The 20,781-nt window shown below is 42.2% G+C and overlaps 1 protein-coding gene across 1 annotated transcript in view; it reads left to right on the top strand.

Moving 5' to 3' along the window:
* Positions 1-20,781, top strand: part of WDFY1 (WD repeat and FYVE domain containing 1) — a 48,349-nt gene that overhangs the window by 4,381 nt on the left and 23,187 nt on the right. Inside the window, exons 2-3 of the mRNA XM_036857122.1 lie at positions 14,287-14,354; positions 18,758-18,831. Coding sequence (XP_036713017.1) covers positions 14,287-14,354; positions 18,758-18,831 — 142 coding nt within the window. The remainder of the gene's footprint in view (positions 1-14,286; positions 14,355-18,757; positions 18,832-20,781) is intronic.

Here is a 20,781-nt window from a genome sequence, read left to right as displayed (position 1 = left end):
TGGTAAAGGGAAACAGAAAATGAGACTCTGCTTTCAGGACAGAACTGAAATGTGGTGAGGCAGCAGGAATTGATTCCCTAGACACGTTTGCTTTTTGAACTTCTTTGCTGTGAACTGCACCAAAAAATTAGTCAGTTGGTTGAAAAGGATAGATAGCATTTTTTAAAGATAAAAACTTTATTAAAAGCCTTATCAATAAGTTAAGGCTGTGGGCCCGCTGTCTTCATTTTTTGAAAAATAGAGTTTGGAGAAAAGCGTGCTAATACTATTGCTTCAGGGGCCTGTAGGCCAAGATTGATTTCTGCAAGAAACTCAATTTTGTCTGGCCCAAGTCAAACAAAGAGATATCTCATATGTTTTAAGATATTTTAGGATGTTGCTCTTAGGCTGGTAAATAATAGAGATTATAGAAAATCAACTTTTAAAATATTTTTGGTGGCATCTTCCTTTTTTTTTTGTTACACCAGCTGTTTAATTTTTTGTTTCCTTTTAGACATTTCTAAGCATATTAAGATGGTTTGAAGGAAAAAATATATATTTAGTAGCTGTTCACATGGAAACAATCTTAAATAAACAACTTGATTTTTAAGTGTTATGCTTAGGAGGAAACCTGGCGTAGCTGGAAGTTTTTAGTTTATACAGAAAACCAGAATGTTAACCACTGTATTTTTGTTGTCATGCAGTGCCTAAAAATAGACTCTTTCGTTTGTGTTATAAAATAAAGTGAAGAAGTGAGAAACGGGAAGCCTGGGTGGGAGAGCATTTATTCCTCTGTTGTTAGAGTAGTTTTTCATTGTTATGATCATTTTCTGTTTATAGCATAGTTTAGAACAGATTCTGGATCCAGAATGCCAGAGTTTGAATCCCAGCCATGTGACCGTGGGCAGGTTACTTATTCTCTCTGTATCATAGTTTTCTCATCTGCAAAATGGAGATAATAAAGGCACCTACCTCATAGGGTTTTGTGGGAATTAGATGAATTCATATGCAAAGCACTTTGAACTGTGCCTGGCACAGATAAAGCGCTTTTTGTGTGTTGGCTATTACTGTTTTCATTCCCATTTATTTTCCATTTAATTGCTTTAACCTCATCAGAAGCTAAAGATGTCTCTGCTTACTGTGTCTGTGGGTATGTATGTGTGTGTGTGTGTGTGTGTGTGAATAAAATGAAATTTCTCCTGTCTGAATAGGATAATACCGTTTTGGGGGTCACTTACAGACCTAAGTTCTTATAACTGTCTTCAAGTTATGCCTTTTCATCATTTCCATATTTGGTCACTTACAAGTCACGTCAGTCATAAGTTTTCCCTTATAAAAATCTTTGCCCTGCTGTGTTAGGGGGCGCCAAGGCCACTGCCAATTTCCTTGATTCACTAGGACTGTCATTATACGGTCATGGTCACGGCCATGATTTATTACAGTGGGACAACCCAAAACAAAATCCATGAAGGGAAAGGCGTGGGGTGAAGTCTAGAGGAAACCAGGCATGAGCTTCCAAGAGTCCTGGCCCTGTGGAGGCACTCATGAGGTGCCCCGTTCCTCCAGCAGTGAGTTACATCACGTGTGGAATACCGTCTACTGGAGACCGATGATAGGTGGCTGGAGACTCACTACCCAAGGCTTTCACTAGGAGTTGGTCATGAAGGCAGCCTCTGCCTCACACGTGCTGAAATTCCAGACTCCCAGAAGGAAAGCATGTGGTCAGCGGTCTCTCAAATGTTAGTTTGAGTGAATCAATGAACAAATAAACTTGGTAGGAATGAAGAAGCATGGACCAGAATTGAAACACAGGCTTCTTCCTTACGGCCTCCAACGGTGCTTCTTTTAGGTTAGTTTAACCTTGCGTTTCAAGACTTCTAGGCTGTGAACAGAGTTTGAAACTTTTAATTTTTAATTCAAGAATCGGTGTTGCTTGGACCCTACATTGATTGACTCCATCCTATCCTCCTGCCCCTGCTCCTCAAAGGTTGTGATAGCTTTTACCCTCCTGGGTGGCACAGAGGTCACAAAAAAATAATTTTTTTGCTAACAGTGAAAAGATAACAGCAGGAGTGGTTCCTCAAGTAAAAAAGAAAACATCTGCAGGTAGAAAACCCAGCCATCAGGCTTCTAGAGCAGCATTATTCATTTAGGGGTTGGTGCAAGTACCACACAAGTGCAAGTGGCCTTCCCTCCGGGATAAAAATCTGCCTGTGACATGATCTGCAGTCTGAGAGTCACCATTGTCATGGACCCTTGAAGCTGCCCCGGATTCCTTCCCTAGACTGTAGAAGGGGGTGGAAATTTTAATTTTTTTAAACCAGTCTGATTCTCCTCTGTAGAAAGAGGCTGGTTTCTCTGCCTTTCAGTTTAGATAATCAATTCAATAAAAATCTAGTGTTTCCCCCCTTTGTTATCAAGGGAGAAAGGCTGCTTTCTGCCGCAGTAATGAAGAGGGCAGAGTTCAGGAGACTTGGCTGGAAGGAAACTGCTGTTTATTTGATAAAAGCAGATTGTACCATATCCTTTCCTCTCCCTCTTAGGCTAACATGTTAATGTTATAGAAACCAGCCAGGCTACCAGAGTTACACATTTTTGTAGGTAGCCCTGGAGGTACTGTCAGACTAGGAAAAAATATCCTTTGTAGTAGGTAACACAAATGTTTGGTGATCTACCAAGATATAAAATAACATCAGCAATCATAAGAGTGACTGGAAAATCAGATTTCCCCAAACTTACTATTTGTTCAGAGTTTAAAAGAAATCAGGCCTGGGGCTTAATTAATTTGTAGCATATGCTATACCCTGTATTCTTTTAAATCATTTTGTTGAATAACCCCTGTATATCAGTTTACAATTTAAAGATGGTTAAATTGCTTTAATTTAGCTATTTTGGGATGATTAGGGTGTTTTTTTCTTCTTTTTTTAAATTTTATTTATTTATGACTGTGTTGGGTCTTCGTTTCTGTGCGAGGGCTTTCTCTAGTTGTGGCAAGCGGGGGCCACTCTTCATCGCGGTGCGCGGGCCTCTCACTATCGCGGCCTCTCCTGTTGCGGAGCACAGGCTCCAGACGCGCAGGCTCAGTAACTGTGACTCACAGGCCTAGTTGCTCCACGGCATGTGGGATCTTCCCAGACCAGGGCTCGAACCCGTGTCCCCTGCATTGGCAGGCAGATTCCCAACCACTGCGCCACCAGGGAAGCCCCATTAGGCTGTTGTTTTGAGAACTTTTTTTTTTTAATTTTTAAAAAGTATTTATTTATTTATTTATTTAGGCTGTGCCAGGTCTTAGTTGCAGCACATGGGATCTTTAGTTGTGGCATGCATGTGGGACCTAGTTCCCCGAACAGGGATCGAACCTGGGCCCCCTGCACTGGGAGTGTTGAGTCTTACCCACTGGACCACCGGGGAAGTCCCCTGAGAACTTTTTTAAAAGAGCTGGTTTTAATCATCAAAAAATCTACAAACAATAAATGCTGGAGAGGGTGTGGAGAAAAGGGAACCCTCTTGCACTGTTGGTGGGAATGTAAATTGATACAGCCACTATGGAGAACAGTATGGAGGTTCCTTAAAAAACTAAAAATAGAACTACCATACGACCCAGCAATCCCACGACTGGGCATATACCCTGAGAAAACCATAATTCAAAAAGAGTCATGTACCACAATGTTCACTGCAGCTCTATTCACAATAGCCAGGACATGGAAGCAACCTAAGTGTCCATCGACAGATGAATGAATAAAGAAGATGTGGCACATATATACGATGGAATACTACTCAGCCATAAAAAGAAACAAAATTGAGTTATTTGCAGTGAGTGGATGGACCTAGAGTCTGTCATACAGAATGAAGTAAGTCAGAAAGAGAAAAACAAATACTTTATGCTAACACATATATATGGAATCTAAAAAAAAATGGTTCTGAAGAACCTAGGGGCAGGACAGGAATAAAGACACAGACATAGAGAATGGCCTTGAGGACACGGGAAGGGGGAAGGGTAAGGTGGGACGAAGTGAGAGAGCAGCATGGACATACATACACTACCAAATGTCAAATAGATAGCTAGTGGGAAGCAGCCACATAGCACAGGGAGATCAGCTCGGTGCTTTGTAACCACCTAGAGGGGTGGGGTAGGGAGGGTGGGAGGGAGACGCAAGAGGGAGGAGATATGGGGATATATGTATATGTATAGCTGATTCACTATGTTATAAAGCAGAAACTAACACACCATTGTAAAGCAATTATACTCCAATAAAGATGTTAGAATAAAAAAAGTCATACTCACCAAAAAAAAAAAAAAAAAAAGAGCTGTTTGTAGAAATGCTGATGTGTCCAGCGAGGTGGAACTTGGCCTTGTGATTTTACAGAAACACTTGTGTGCTATTTGAATCTGTTTATCAAAGTGTGGGCATCATTTTCAAGGTAATCATACCAGAAAATAATATGTATTGAACCAAATGTATGTTCTCATGGAGTTACAGGTTTGAAAATGGTATTAATCATAACTTACACGAGGTGCCTCCTGTTTTGAGAGCCAGTGCTTTTTAGAAGAAAAATCATGCTTTGAATCTGTCTTTGCTCTAGTATGCTGTAGCTTAAGCAGATGAGGCTTTATAGACTTGGTGATTTCCTAAAGTATATCTTTAACTTGCTATCAGTCAGCTCTTTGAAAGAGTCAAACAAAGAGACTGGAAGAAATAAAAGGAGCCTCTCTGCTCCTCATCAGGAATGTCTTTGAGCAGATCACAGATTAATCTCCCTGGAATAAGTACTTCTTTCTTAATCAAACCTTTGGTTTTTAGTCTGCTTTTTATGTATCTACCGTAGTAAGGTAAAAGAACATACAGAATTATTATCCTTGACAGACAGGATGAAAATACTGAATAATATTTAATTGAGTAATGACTTCATTAAGAGTAATGACTTCATTTATGCTTTTACAGTAATGTCTTCAGTTTCTTGGGAATCGAATTAGCATCTGAGCAAAGTAAGGATCCTAGAGCTCAGTTAAAAGTTAAAGTGGACTTACGTGTTTACTGAGTACTTCGAAATTCTTGTCACTTGGTCAATGCCAAACGCTGTTTTTGTTTCCAGTTTTAAGGTCAGATTCCTAACTATTCTTTTTTTTTTTTTAATTTTATTTATTTATTTATTTATTTATTTATTTATTTATTTATTTATTTATTCATTTATTTTTGGCTGTGTTGGGTCTTCGTTGCTGTGCACGGGCTTTCTCCAGCTGCGGCAAGCGGGGGCCACTCTTCATCGCGGTGCGCGGGCCTCTCACTGTCGCGGCCTCTCTTGTTGTGGCTCGTGGGCTCCAGACGCGCAGTAGTTGTGGCTCATGGGCCCAGTTGCGGCTCACGGGCCCAGTTGCTCTGCGGCATGTGGGATCCTCCCAGACCAGGGCTCGAACCCGTGTCCCCTGCAGTGGCAGGCAGACTCTCAACCACTGCGCCACCAGGGAAGTCCCATAACTATTCTTTTTTTTTTTTTAATTATTTATTCATTTATTTATTTATGGCTGTGTTGGGTCTTCGTTTCTGTGCGAGGGCTTTCTCTAGTTGCAGCAAGTGGGGGCCACTCTTCATCGCGGTGCGCGGGCCTCTCAATATCGTGGCCTCTCTTGCTGCGGAGCACAGGCTCCAGACGCGCAGGCTCAGCAATTGTGGCTCACGGGCCTGGTTGCTCCACGGCGTGTGGGATCTTCCCAGACCAGGGCTCGAACCCGTGTCCCCTGCATTGGCAGGCAGACTTTCAACCACTGCGCCACCAGGGAAGCCCCCATAACTCTTGTTAAAGATATACTGCTTGGAACAGATAACATTGTATCAGTTAGCTATTGCTATGTCGCAAACCAACTGAAAATTCAGTGGCTTAAAACAACAAGTGTTATCATTGATCATAGCCTATTGCTCACCTAGACAGTCCATCTGGTCACAGCCAGGCTCACTTATACACGTGTTGGCCCTGCTCATCTTAGCCCGTCTCTTTCACGTGGCTTGCTAGCCACAGCCCTGTGGAGGACGGCTTCACCTGGCACAGTGGGGCTCTCGTCTGTGCCATCTCTCATCCTCCAGCGGGCTAGCCCCTCTTGTTCATGTAACCATGGTAGGCTTCCAGGAGAGGGCCTCTTTACTCAGAGCTGGCACTGCATTGCTACAACCACGTTCTTCTGGCCAAAGCAAGTCACCAGGCAGCCCATTTTCAAGATCAGAGAAGTAGCTTCCACCTCTTGATGGGAAGAGCTACGGTGTCACATTGTAAAGGGCAGGGATGCAGGGAGGCATAAAGAATTGGGCCCATTTTTACGACTTGCTACCTCAAGCACTTACTTATTGTATCGTATACTGCAGTTGATCTTGAGGTAGTGAGAGATTTTGTTAGAATCACTGTACATATTGAGCACAGAAGTCAGGATTTTTTTGAGCTAAGTGAGAATTTTGGAGTTAGACCTGGACTTTTCCACATTCTGCATTTATTTGGAGAAAAAAGGAATTTAATGCTTCATGTTTCCTTATTGTTTAGGAGTTACTGCTTTGGAGGATAAAATGTAGAGTGTTCTGAATGCCCTTTAAAAAATTGTTCTATATATTAATTAATTACCATATAAAGCTTCTTTGCTTTGAATTATTTACCTTGGTATTGTTTTGAAATGTGAATTTTCATCACCTTCTGGCAGAATAAGTAGACAGAGTTAGAAAATCTGATCCAGGGCTGCTGTTGGTTTCTTTGATGTTAGGACTTTCTCCCTCCTGACTTCTGCCTCCCTAAGTATAAAATGGAGGTCTTGGCTGTCATCTTTGCCTTGAGGGTGTGGCATCATGTTCTCAACAGACCACAGCTTTTCTAGACTCCCAGTGCATACGCAGAAGGCAGGAGGTAGCGTCTGTGCCACTGGAGTTCTTCTCTGGGAACTTTGAGAAGTTAAGTGGGGACACGTTTGTGAAAGAGGCGCGGTTTATTGCCTTGTATCTTTCAGGCCATCGAGTCCTGTGCCTTTTGGTGTCTCCTCTCTCCTGCCTTTCCGCACGGGACTTCTTTGCCCAGCTCTGCCCACTGTGCCCCTGCTCACTGCTCCCGGGGCGTAACTGATGCTCTCGAGGCCCCGTCCACCCAGCACCTCTAGCCCTTGTGTCCAGGCCCTCTCCACTCCTCTGCGCTGACCTCCATGGGTGCAGCGGATCCCCTGACAGACTCCGTGGGGGCACAGGGCCTCTTAGACTCTGCTGCACTGAAAAAAGGAAAGTGGTCGAGCCCTATTTGAAACTGCCTCTGATTCTAGTGCCTGCAGCTGCTCCAGATCTTCAGTCTGACCCCCGTTTTTCTCCTCAGCCTCACTTGCTCTCAGTGGTAATGACTTAACGGGCACGCTCCCAGGGAGGGGGCGGTTTTTACATTTAGAATTTGAGATAGGTACCCTTGAAAATCAGACAAGAGGGGCTTCCCTGGTGGCGCAGTGGTTAAGAATCCGCCTACCAATGCAGGGGACATGGGTTCGAGCCCTGGTCCAGGAGGATCCCACACAGCCTTGGTCCGGGAAGATCCCACATGCCGTGGAACAACTAAGCCCGTGCGCCACAACTACTGAGCCTGCACTCTAGAGCCCGCGAGCCACAACTACTGATCCCACATGCCACAACTACTGAAGCCCACACGCCTAGATCCAGCCAGTGCTCCGCAATGAGAAGCCACTGCAGCAAGAAGCCCATGCACCGCAATGAAGAGTAGCCCCCATTCGCCGCATTTAGAGAAAGCCCTCACGCAGCAACGAAGAGCCAACACAGCCAAAAATAATAAATAAATAAAATAAATTTTAAAAAAAAAATCAGACAAGATAAGTCCTTATGTGCCTCGAGGCTTATGAGGAGGTGTTTAACTGTTGGTGGCCCTGCTGTTTTCCCCGCTTCTCAGCTGCTCCACATCTTTTCTCTGGGGACCACCCCCCCCCGCCCCCCAGGAACCAGAGTCCTTGTCTGCCCCGCGGGCGTGTTCCCTTCTCTCCCTCCGTCTTTCTGCCCTTCATCAGCCTCCTTGTCCTCCCTGCCCAGCCCGACTCAGCGCAGTTATGGAATTTAGTTCTATCATCTTATATTAAGCTTAAAAAAAAAACCTTAATATATTATAAACATTTTTTCATGGTTCTATGGTCTTCATAACTAATTTTAATGACTATATAGGCAATCAAATGAATGTGTCATTAACCCATTTCATTATTTAACATTTTCCCCTAACTTTACTACTTTGAATAATGCTCATATGAACTTTTTAAAATATGTAGTTCTTTTTTTCAATCTGTTAAAAAATTTCTTCAGGATCAATTGCCAAGCCTGGAATTCCTAAATCAGTTTATTGTGGTCGTTACCATCATCATCACTGTTATTACTCTTACCATTATTATTAGGCAGGAAACGTGTTTCTCACTCTATGGAGCAAAATTCTTGCCAAAGAATTAGCTGTGATGTACAATGCTGACAGAAAATCATGAGAACCCTAGAAATGGCATGTTATTACTGTTTTCAGTTGTTCCTTGGCTTAGCCCTGCCCCGCAATACATTATAAACACATTTCAGTCTGAAATATTTAAAATAAAGAAATACAGTCCAACTTTGGCATTTCATTTATTTAGAAAATAATTGGATGGTGATCCACCGTGCTGAATAACGAGACAAATAAGATGATGGTTTGATGTGCATACAGTGGGGCTATAGCCTTACAGAGAGACTTCCTCTCGTGTCTCCATGGAAAACGCTGCAGCCCTACATGAGTTCATGCTTCTCAAACGAGGAGGGCAAAGGAGACTGATGGTGCAGCCCTCCACAGCAGGAGCGTGGGGAAGATTGAAAAGCACTTGTAGTAGTGTAGGCTCTGAAAGAAATGACACATTTCCTTTCTAAGTACCTTTTGGAAAAATATCAGACTATTGTTTTTAAAACAACTTAAAAATAGATCTTGGCAAAGATGAACATGTTTCTAAGGTTCTGGTTTTAAGGAAAGACTTTTTTTTCCAGATTGACGCAGTCTTGGAACATCAAACAAGATCCCTCTACTAGAAAAATGGGTAGAATAAGCAGCAAGCAAAACATAAAATGAGTTTAGGTGAGTGGGTGTAGGTTGTCAAAATAGTGAAGGAAAAAGTTAAGCTGTTTTACTTCAGTCAGAGAGGGTCTTAGACATTCATCTAGGCAGAAAAATATTGTGGTTTTTGGAAAAATAAAGCCATCTGATCCTGACACTTTGGTGATTATATCGTTCATTAATATCATCCTAGAGTTTTTCATAGTTTGCTCCTGTAAAATGTTACTAAACTGTTTTATTGTGACTAGTAGATTTTGTTTCCAGTTTTCTGAATAGTAAATTTTTTTAGTCTGTGGAATTTATTGATTTTTTTTTAAATAAACAGCCCAACTTAAGCCTGTTTTTATAACCATTTTTTTAAACCAATGAGGCATATTCTGACTACAATACAAAACAAATTTCTGTATTACTTAGTAGAAATTATACACCTTTGTTTAATATCATAGTTTCTTGAGAGTGCTGGAGTATTAGGAGTTAAATTTAATATCATTTTGATTTTTATCTCAGAAGTGGGAGAGTTTAATGCGTCCCCCAAGGAAGGGAAACAGTTTGGCTTGAAAAGAGAAGGAAGGGAATTCCAGATAGAAAGTGTGAGTACGGAGGTAGAGCCAACTATCAAGGTCAGCTGCCTGATTCGGAACCTGATTCCCAAAAAAAGATGGTCTTCTCTCAGCCTGGATGTGATAAATAATTTCCAAATGAAACACCCCAAGAGATAATTTAAGTCTTGCCAATTTCCTAGTGTGCCAGCTGGGTGCAGACCAAATGGTAGTAACTGATGTTTGTCCTCCAAAGGAAATAATACTGTGTTTCAAAGATGCTGGGGTCTAGGTAGGTCCCATTTTGACCTTGGACTAAGCTGCATGAAGTTAAAATTTGACTTTTCCAGGTTAGATGATTGGATGGAAGAAACAACCTTTAAGGTTTCCTGTCACAGTGACTTCTGTGCTGTCTGAAATCACTCTTCTTTCAAGAGAACTCAGGGAAAAGCATGAGCCACTGAGGGCTCCATTGAGCTACCAATGCATTCATGATGCACAACTTTTGGGGTTGATTTGGGGGCTTTTAGACTACATCAGCATTCTGGTCTTTAGACCCTTAAAAAACCAGACAGATAGGTTTAATCCCTTTGAGTGAATGAAGGCGCTGTACGGTGCTCTCATCTTCAAGTGCCTTGGCCTTTGCTGACCTGTCTTTGCAAGTGGAGTAGGATCCTTGAACAGATTTAATGCTTAGAGGTGAGTTGGCCTTTAACTTCTTATAACTCCTGTTTCATCCCCTGTGTTGAGCATAAGTAATGAAATGTATCCGTAAACATTCTGTACTAACATAAAATGTAGTCAACAGAATGTAATATTGTGTTAGTAGTTCAGGCCTAAGGATCATCATTACAAGCTTCTATTGATTAATTTAGGTGAGGGAGGTCATGCTGAAATGGTACCCATCCTGCGGGTGCTGCCCAGATGAACTACTGCCTAGAGAGAAAAGTCCTTGGTGGAGTGGTGAGGGAGGAGGGATTAGGACATAACCTGAGCTCAGCGTATTTGGGGCATCTGAGGTTGACAGCTTGCTGGGATGTAGGGTCTGGGTCTGGGAATCATAAGGATGTCAGTTGAACCCCTGATTTGAGACAACAGCTGGTGGGCTCTGAACACAGGGGCAGTGGGATGCATGGTTCCTTGGGAGATGTAGCCAGTAGTCGACATGCCCGAGGTGGGCCAGAGGGATGAGCCCACCACATGACCTGAGAGGAGGCTGCACTGAGGCGTGAGTGGTGAGGGCTGGACGGCGGTGGGCATGCTGAGAACAGAGACAAGGGCCAGTGCCCCAGGTAGGCATTACTGCTTCCTTCTTAACAAAACAAGCAAAAACCTGCAACACCATTATCACACCTAAAGAAATAAGCAGTATATTTTTTTAAATAAATTTATTTATTTATTTATGGCTGCATTGGGTCTTCGTTGTTGGGTCTTAGTTGCTGCGCACGGGCTTTCTCTAGCTGCGGCGAGCGGGGGCTACTCTTCGTTGCAGTGCACGGGCTTCTCATTGCGGTGGCTTCTCTTGTTGCAGAGCTTGGGCTCTAGGTGTGCGGGCTTCAGAAGTTGTGGCACGTGGACTCAGTAGTTGTGGCTCGCGGGCTCTAGAGCGCAGACTCAGTAGTTGTGGCGCACGGACTTAGTTGCTCCGCGGCATGTGGGATCTTCCTGGACCAGGGCTCAAACCCGTGTCCCCTGCATTGGCAGGCAGATTCTCAGCCACTGTGCCACCAGGGAAGTCCCTAAACAGTATTTTTTAATATCAAATATCTAGTCATTGTATGTATTTTCAATTGTTTCATAATAATATATGTATATTTAACAGTTTGGTTGAATCAGGATTTAACCCAGTCTCCACGTTGAGAGTGTTTGATGTGCCTGTTAAGACCTCTTTAGTCACAGGCTGGTGCTCCATCTCTGTTTCTTCCCCCTTGCAAATTACATGTTGAGGAAACTGGGTCATTTGTCTATAGAGTTTCCTGCAGTCTTGATTTTTGCTGAATGCACCCCAGTGGTGATGTATACTGTGTTCCTCTGCATTTCCCATAGATTGGTAGTTGGATCTAGAGGTTTGACCAGATGTACTGTAAAATAAAGTTGGTATACTGCACTTACCAATTTTGTATAGGGCTTTTACTTAACATTATATCATGAACATTTTCCCATGCCATTAAGTTTCTTTTTTTAATTTATTTTTTTATTGATTTTTGGCTGCATTGGGTCTTTGTTGCTGTGTGCGGGCCTTCTCTAGTTGTGGCGAGCAGGGGCTACTCTTTGTTGCGGTGCACGGGCTTCTCATTGCGCTGCCTTCTCTTGTTGCGGAGCATGGGCTCTAGGCATGCAGTCTTCAGTACTTGTGGTGCATGGGCTCAGTAGTTGTGGCACACGGGCTTAGTTGCTCCGCAGCATGTGTGATCTTCCCGGACCAGGGCTCGAACCTGTGTCACCTGCATTAGCAGGCAGAGTCTTAACCAGTGTGCCACCAGGGAAGTCCCCATTAAGTATTTTTCATAGCTTCATTTACATGGTTTCAAACTAGAAAGATCTGTTCCATGAAAAAGTCTTAACCTCTGAGGTTTGTGGAAGAAGAAAACTAAATAATCACGAACAGTAACCAAGAACCCACAAATAATAGCAGTGGTTTAAAACGTTACCTCAAAGAGTGTCAAATTTTGATTTAAGATGTCGAACTACAAACAGTAAAAAGTATAGGTCTGTTCACAGATGCTTTAGTCTGATCTTTCTCTCTCTTTCCCTTTTAATTTTGGATGTGAACTTGAACTTTCCAGAACTTCCTATCACAATATAGGTACTCCTGAAGGAGTCTGCCTGATTGCCTTGCCTTGTGAACTTTGTCACGTAGGACTTTTTGTTTAATGGTGCTTGAACGAAGAGACGGTGTCCGAGAGTCTTCATGGTGTCCCACACAGACACAGTGTATGAGTACCTGTTTGATTGCAAATAGCAAAAATTACTCAGATTCGCTTAAGCCACTGAGGGTGTTTGTGGTGAGACTGCTGGGGCATCTGCCTCATGGAACCCAAGTCTAGGGAAATAGCGGCCTCAGGAGCAGCTGGCATGGGGGACTTTCCACCTGGACTGTCTCCAGCTTGCTCCTGCTTCTCCTCTTCGGTCGGCTTCATTCTTTCCTTTTTATTAACGTACAAAATTCTCCAGTCCAAATTGCCAGATGTGTGACCAGAAACAGTCATGTCAACTACTGGAGACATACTGATCTATGTCTGTCTCTCCTGGTTTCTGATATCCCAGGGAAGGAACTGACGGATCCCATTTCTGGTCTGGCCAGTTGTGATCAGAGGGGGGATGTAGAGAAAAACTCTGAGTGATTCAACTTGGCCGAAGGTTCCATCGTGACCAGTTAGCAGTGGCTGGAAGATGGGTCGTGTTGTACAAATGGCTGTTCCTACACTAAGGCCTGTACGGCCAGTTCATATTTAAGATAGCATGATTCCCGCTGTGCTGCTAGGTCATCTTATTTATTTGGATGAATGGAAGTCAACATCTGGTCTTTATTTTGTTTTATTTAGCTCTAATCATTTACAGTAATCTGTAAGATCTTAAGTGCAGCTGGGCAGGTTCTGAAAAATGCATACACCCGCGTCACCTACTCCCCAGAGCCTTACCGTGGCCCTAGAAGTTTCCCTCATATCCCTTCACTGCATTCTGTCCTCACGCCCAGAAGCAACCACTATTCTGATTTTTATCCTCATAGACCTGTCTTACTTGTCTTGAACTTCAAGCAGAATGGAAACATAGTGTCAACATTTAGCCTTACTGTATTTTAGTTCAAGGTTGCAACCATTAATTCAGTGCTGGCTGTGGGCCAGAATCTGCGTTGCTGTTAGAAATACAAGAGTGTGACAGAGCTGACAATAAGGGACACTGAGACAGTTAGGAGTCATTGCGAAGGCAGAGCACGGCTGTGCCGGAAAAGGCAGTGAGTGTCCTACTCTGAAGAGGAAGAGGCCCAGAGCTTCCTGGAGGTTCCATGAGTGCTGGAGAAATATTCCATATTGTTCTTCTGAGGTGATAAGCCAAAATATTAAACCTTGGCTGTTTTGGTCGTGTGTCATTTTCCTGCCTGTGTCCAGGATTTCCTCATCTCTCTGTGTGTGTTCTGGTGAAAGGAGAGGCTCAAAGACGGGTGTGGAAGGATTTCCTCCCGGGGCCGAGACGACTGGGAATTATCTGTGAACGAGCAGTGGTGTGGGCTCTGCTTTGTACGCACGTCTCTCCCAGTTCTCCAGAAACATTTTCTTTCCATTTACGTCCACGACTCTCATTTGGCTGAGACAGCCAAGCGACCAAGTTTGCAGTTTGTTGCCAAGAAAAGTAGTTAATAGTTCTCAGCTTTCTTTGTATATCATTATATAATGAACATTTTCCATATTATTAAAGTTATTTAGAATCCTGACTCCTAGTTACTGCAAAACTTACCATGTATGGACATACTGTAGGTAACTATATAATATGTGTGTGTATATACACATATATACTAGTATAAAGTATACCATAATACTCTGTGTGTGTATTTGTCTAATTTGTCCAGTTGATTAATGTTATAAGGTCAATGGGAAACAGTACTGAAAATAAAATAAAAAGTTTGCCTGGAGCGGAAAAGAAGGTAAAATTACTAAAAACTACTCGTTTTTTTCTTTTCTTTTCTCCACAGAACTATCCGAGTATGGCTGAAAAGAGACAGCGGTCAGTACTGGCCCAGCATTTACCACACAATGGCCTGTGAGTAGCTGTCTTTGAGGATTTAAATTTCAAAATTCCTGATTAAAAAAATGCCGCTAGATTTCAAAATGAGCTTCTTAGTTGCCTAATACCTCTGATAGGCTGTGTTAAACCACGGGAAAACTCCCTTTCTCTTGCGAATGAAGCTGGGTCTACCGGCTTAACTGAAGCGGACTTGAACAGAGCTGGAAAAAATAAAAGGAAGAGGAAAGCCTCCCACCTCCTCCATTTTCCTTTGTCTTCATTTTGCCAACTTCTATTAGTAGTAACTTTCTTCTTAGTAATAGCTGATATTGACACTAAAACAGAGCTCTGAACACTCCTCTGCCTTCTTAACTGGCCTTTTGCCCAACTTTTTCATAAACTCTGGGTACTGTTGAGAGATCTGGTACAAGGCACAACGCATTCTAAATGGAGATTTTTCTCAGTAGTCAAATATGTTCTGAAAATAAACCCTGATGATAAAGCTTTTGCATTGAGATTTTAGAACAGCCCTGAGATGTAGTGATATAAAATTACATTTAAATCCAGCCCTTCCTGCAGATCTAAGCAGCTTTGCATCCTTCTCTCCCACTTCTCCATCCTTTCTTGAAAAAAGTGCCTGGATACCACCCGGGTCCAAGCTGGGGTTGAGTCCTACCACCCGCAGTGGCCACACGGAAGGCATCCGTAGCTGCTTATTTCCTGGTGGTTTTGGTCCTTAATGAGGGGTTTTCCTCAGTTAAGGTTTCAATAATCAGAGGATCCCCTAGGAAAAGACAAAAGGCTCTGGAGCAGGCTTGACGGTTTGCTAGTGACGACTGTTACGAAGTTCTCCAAAGAAGAGTGTTTGCTAGTTCCAGATGCTGTGGACACAGTTCATAGCTCCCGTAAGAGTTATTCCGGGGGCTGTGGAGTTTCTTACAAACACAGAGCTGCCTGTTATTCAGCAAACTCCTTATATCAGCTTGAATTATCCTTCCAAGCACCTCCTTTCTTGGCTAGCACTTTCTCATCTGCACATTTATCGCAGGGTACGTGCAGGGTTTAGATCCTATAAACATTTCCACAAATAATTAGTAGTTTATCAGGATTTTCATTTGTTCTGCCTTCTACTGACAGCTTGGGCAGGCTGGTTATCTTCTCTATCTTGATAACCATTCAATGAAAATGAAGTGGACTCTTTGGAATACTGGTATAAAGCTAACTATTTTAAAAGGAACCATAAAACTTTACCATATGCAGTGTGTCAAGACTACCTGAAACCCTAATCATGATTTACTGTGCCAGGCAGTAGTACCTCCCATCCTGTGTCCGTGTGTGTCTGTGGATTTGTCACCTTGGTTACTCAGTGTGAAATAGGAAGCGGCTGATGTCTTGTGAATGTGCTTATGGAGCCCGTTTGATAAATTTACTTTGGGATTTTGAGGGAGCAGGGCAGAGGTAGGTGGGATACCCTGGGCCTCTGAGCCTATCCTTTACCCAACTGAAAAATAAGAGGCTTCTCTTAGACACATAACTCCTTACTTCCAGTGACCCAGTGGTAGATCTGATAGCCGGGAACAGCAACAGCCTGGGGACCTGCTACCTGTGCTGGGGGATGTTTTACCGTCTTTGTGGCCAGTCCTGCTAACGCTCTTGCTGTTATCCCTCCCTCCTCTCCATTACCCCACACTTCATAATCTGGCCACAGCTCAGTCTCCTGAGACCTCAACCTTGGAGTTCATGCTCTTAAGAACAGAGAGAGACTGAGACAGATGTTTGTCCAGTGTTTAGTTCAGTGACTCCTTGGCTTGTATTTCCCCCAGATATTTAGTTCACTTTGTAATTGATTTCTCTCCCAGGGCACCAGAACCTTGCAGTAGCAGTGCACACTCTTCCTTGGCTTTTGGGTCTTGGGCACATGGCTTTGCTTTCTCTGTTGCCATCCCTTGCTATCTTGGCCTAACTGTACCCTCCAGAAGTAGCTTCCAGCGCTGTGGCTGGAAAGACTGGTAAAAACACATCTCTGCTGTGGGTGACTGACACCTTCATGTTTGTATCTACACGTATGCAGCCTGTTGCTTCCAGATGCCTCTTTATCACCTCCATCTGGAACAGTGTCTACTGATGAAATTGCAAGAACACTGCCAGAAGAAAACAGAATGAATGAATTTTGAGAAATAACTGCTTGTCTGTTTTATTTTAAAATTAAATTTGAAGTAGGAGAAGGAAAGTGCCATGTTGGTTTTAAAAACTGTCTGCAGATTACCCAGTTGAGGACGTTTTAGTGGCCATCCACCGATTTGTTTCCTGTGACCTGACAGAGGTGATCAGTAAGCAAACCTTAGAATGTTGCTGTACGTGGACCAATTATGATTCAGAACATTACCTCACATAACAAAAATAACTTTCAGAATCTGCTTTAGCTGAAGAAAAATGTAACTCTTAGTTTCTGTATCTACTATGTGCCTCATGCATTTTTGTTTTTTGGTACTATTTTATGAAATCATCACAACAGCTATATAAGGTAGACGATATTTTCACCACTTAGTAGACAGGGAAACTGAGGCCAGAGGTTGGAATTCCAGTTCATGCCCATCTGACTCCAAAACTGTGCTGCTCACTGCAATATGGGGTGGGTCCACAAACTTTTTCTGCAAAGGGCCAGACATAAATATTAGGCTTTATGGGCCAAACAATCTCTGTGACAACTTCTCAACTCTGCCATCGTAATGTGAAAGCAGCCATTAGGAATACATAAATGAAAGAGCCTGACTATATTCCAGAAAACCCTTTGTTTACAAAACTAAAGTTTTAAGCATATGATTTTGGACTGCAATGGTGCCTTTTTAAAAGGTCACTGATTTGAAAGATGATTTGTGTTTTGCTTGTTTATAAAACTATGTGAACATTCACATTAAAAAAAAATTATAGTTTATCTCAGTAGAAGCTTCCCTTCTAGGAAAAAAGCCAGGACATTTTTAGATACAAAGCAAACTAGCGAGGCTTTTTTTTTTTAAATATGTGAGAATTCTCTAGTCTTATAAAATTACTCAGCACATTGTAATTTTTACACAAAAGATTTTAACATGTTTATGTACAGTTAGTTATAGCATTGGGCATAAAAAGAATTGAAAAGAAGCTTAAAACTAAAGCATTAAGATTTAGTACCAACTGAAAAGCAAGCAAAAATAATGACAGTGAATCTTTAAAATCATCAAAGAGATTTGATTTCTCAAAGATAATTTTATGCATGGTTATTAAAAAGCACTTTGTATGAAGACACATATATCTTTGTGGTTATAATTCTTAAACATGATCGTTCTTTGTAGTTTCAAACATCAATATAGTGGATAAGGGTGTACAAACTTGTAGTCAGTTCTAATTGTTTTGTGTGTAGACAGTTTTGGTCTCTACATTTCAACGAGATAGTTTTTTGAATGCAACTGAAATAGTCTGACCATACAGCTAACTATGTTTCTGCCTTTGAGTACAATTCAGTATTGTAGTTTATTTTCTTCCTTTGGTGGAGAATATCAGCCATTGTAGTTAGAGAACTTTAAACTGTTTTCAAATGGTAACTTCATTTATAAGATTTTTCTCTTTTTACTTTTTTTAAGAAGTTTTATTTCAAAATAAACTCAAGTTTGTTTGTTTATTTCCTAGCATACATTTCTTTCCACAGTCAATTAAAATTCTTAAGGCTGAAGTGAACCCAAACATTTCTTTTTCCAAATGTTCCATTTTCTAAATCACTTTAATTCTAATTTTTAGCAGAGGAGACAATTTAGATTTTCTCCTTTGTGAAACTCATTCTCTGGCCCATGCTTTCTGGAAGAAGACTATGTAGAAGCTGGAAGAGTCGGGGCTGTCCTAGTCACATGACATGCTATGGACAAAGAAACATGTCTGCCGCTCACAACTCGTTACCAGAAACTGGGGTTGTATGAGTCATCGCAAAACGGAACATTTTTTTCATCATTGGGAAAAAAAAAACCAAGTAATCCCAAAGTGGCTTTCCCAGCTTGCTCACATGCCACGGAAAGGGAATTGTGGTGCTGGGAACCCTTCTTTCCACAGATGCCAGGTGCTGTTTTATGTGTGATGGGGAAGCGGGAGGGGCAGGATGACCTGTGGAATTTGGGTAGCAGATCACCTGCTCTAAGCACTGGACCCCAGACCTTTCCAGAAACAGGTAGGAGTTTCAATCAGATGAAACTTCAGGGAGCTCGCTTCACCCAAAGTTATAAAAGTAACTTGGAAGATTGTTAACGTTAAAATTTTACACTAAGACAACAGAATTTTAGTAATTTTTTTTTTATAAAGTGTTTTTGCCCTCTTTCTTTTAACCTAAGTTTTATAGCTCTTTTTAATAATGTACCTTGAACAATGACTTAACATGCTTAGCTTTGCGCGTAACGTGGTCTTTGTCTTTCTGGCAGCTCCTTGCTCTGCTATGGCTTACCATCATGATAGCAGACGGATATTTGTGGGCCAGGATAACGGAGCCGTGATGGTAGGTAGCTTCCAGAATGTATTCATTATATTGACCTCCCGTGTTCACTCCTGTTGGACAGTGTAAATAAAGCTAACAATGAATGCCTGCTTGTTTGGCATTAGAAAATGTTTCATTCAATACAGATGTTAGGCCTAAAAATGGATTAATTTTAGTTAGTGCTTAATTGTAAACTACAGAGCTTCCTCAACTTATGATGGGGTTATGTCCTGATAAACCTATCGTAAGTTGAAAATATCATAAGTTGAAAATACATTTGGGACTTCCCTTGTGGAGCCGTGGTTAGGAATCCTCCTGCCAATTCAGGGGACACGGGTTCGATCCCTGGTCCGGGAAGATCCCACATGCCGCAGAGGAGCTAAGCCCGTGTGCCACAACTACTGAGCCTGTGCTCTAGAACCCGCAAGCCACAACTACTGAGCCCGCGAGCCACAACTACTGAAGCCCGCACGCCTAGAGCCCGTGCTTCGCAACAAGAGAACCCACAGTAATGAGAAGCCCGTGCACCGCAACAAAGAGTAGCCCCCGCTCGCCAGAAATAGAGAAAGCCCACGTGCAGCAACGAAGACCCAATGCAGCCAAAACTTAAAAAAAAAAAAAATTTAATTAATTAATTAAAAAAAAGAAAATATATTTAATACACTTAATCTACTGAATATCATAGCTTAGCCCAGCCTACCTTAAACGTGCTCAGAACACTTACGTTAGCCTACAGTTGGGCAAAATCACCTAACACAAAGCCTATTTCATAATAAAGCACTGAATATCTCATGCAATTATTGAATACCGTACTGAAAGTGGAAAACAGAATGATTGCGTGAGTCCAGAATGATGGTAAGTGTGTTGGTTGTTAACCTTCACGATCGCATGGCTGAGCGGGGCTGCGGCTGACCCTGCCCAGCGTCGTGAGCGAGGACCGTGCGGCGTATCAGGCACCTGGGAGAAGCTCAACACGAATCGCAGCGTGGTTCCCACTGAAGGCGTATTGCTTTAGCACCATCGTAAAATTGAAAAATCATAAGTTGAACCATCGTAAGTCAGGGACCATCTGTAGTTCCACGGAGCTCTGAATGCTGTCATGATTGATGGTTTGGTGCTCAGTCTAGCCCACAAAGCACAGCCTTCGTACAGGGAACGTGAGTCCTGTAGCAGCCCTGATCCCTGAACCCATGAAGGAGGAGGCTGGGGCAAGGACAGTGTGGGAGAGAGCGCGCGCGTGCGTGTGTATGTGTGTGTGTAAGATGAGGAGGAAGGAAAACAAGACTAGGGACTAGTCATTCAGCCAACAGTTCATATAACTCTTTGAGGCTATACGTCTCGGACCGGATATTTAAATTTTCAGCTTATTATAGATTGGTATTTTTGTGAGTCTAACTGTGTGTGTGTGTGCATATATTTAACTGAGATGTAACTCATATACCATAAAATTCACCAGTTTAAAGTGTGCAATTCATTGGTCTTATAGTATAGTTACAAGATCATGCAACCATTAATACTCTAATTCTACAACATTTTTATCAGCTCCTCCACCCCCCCAAAAAAAGAAATCCCACACCCATTAGCAGTCACACTACAGTCCCCTTTCCTTCAGCTCCTGGCAGTCACTAATCTACTTTCTGAATTCAGAGATTTGCTTATTCTAAACATTTTATGTAAACAGAATCATATAAGATGTATATCCTTTTATGTCTGGCTTCTTTCACTTAGCATAGTATTTTCAGGGTTCATCTATGTTGTAGCTTGAATTAATACTTCATTCCTTTTTGTGGTGGAATAATATTCCGTTACATAGATATACCACACTTTGTTTATCCATTCATTAGTTGATGGATAGTTGGGTTGTTTCTACTTTTTGGCTATTATGAATAATATTGCCGTGAATAGTCGCCTAACAGTTTGTGTGTGAACCTAAGTTTTCAATTTTACTGGGTATATACACCTAGGAATGGA

The sequence above is a fragment of the Balaenoptera musculus genome, chromosome 7 (genome assembly GCF_009873245.2).
Source record: "Balaenoptera musculus isolate JJ_BM4_2016_0621 chromosome 7, mBalMus1.pri.v3, whole genome shotgun sequence".
In the NCBI taxonomy this organism is placed as follows: domain Eukaryota; kingdom Metazoa; phylum Chordata; class Mammalia; order Artiodactyla; family Balaenopteridae; genus Balaenoptera; species Balaenoptera musculus.
Note: the sequence above shows the minus strand (reverse complement) of the source record. Positions and strands in the feature narration are given on the sequence as shown.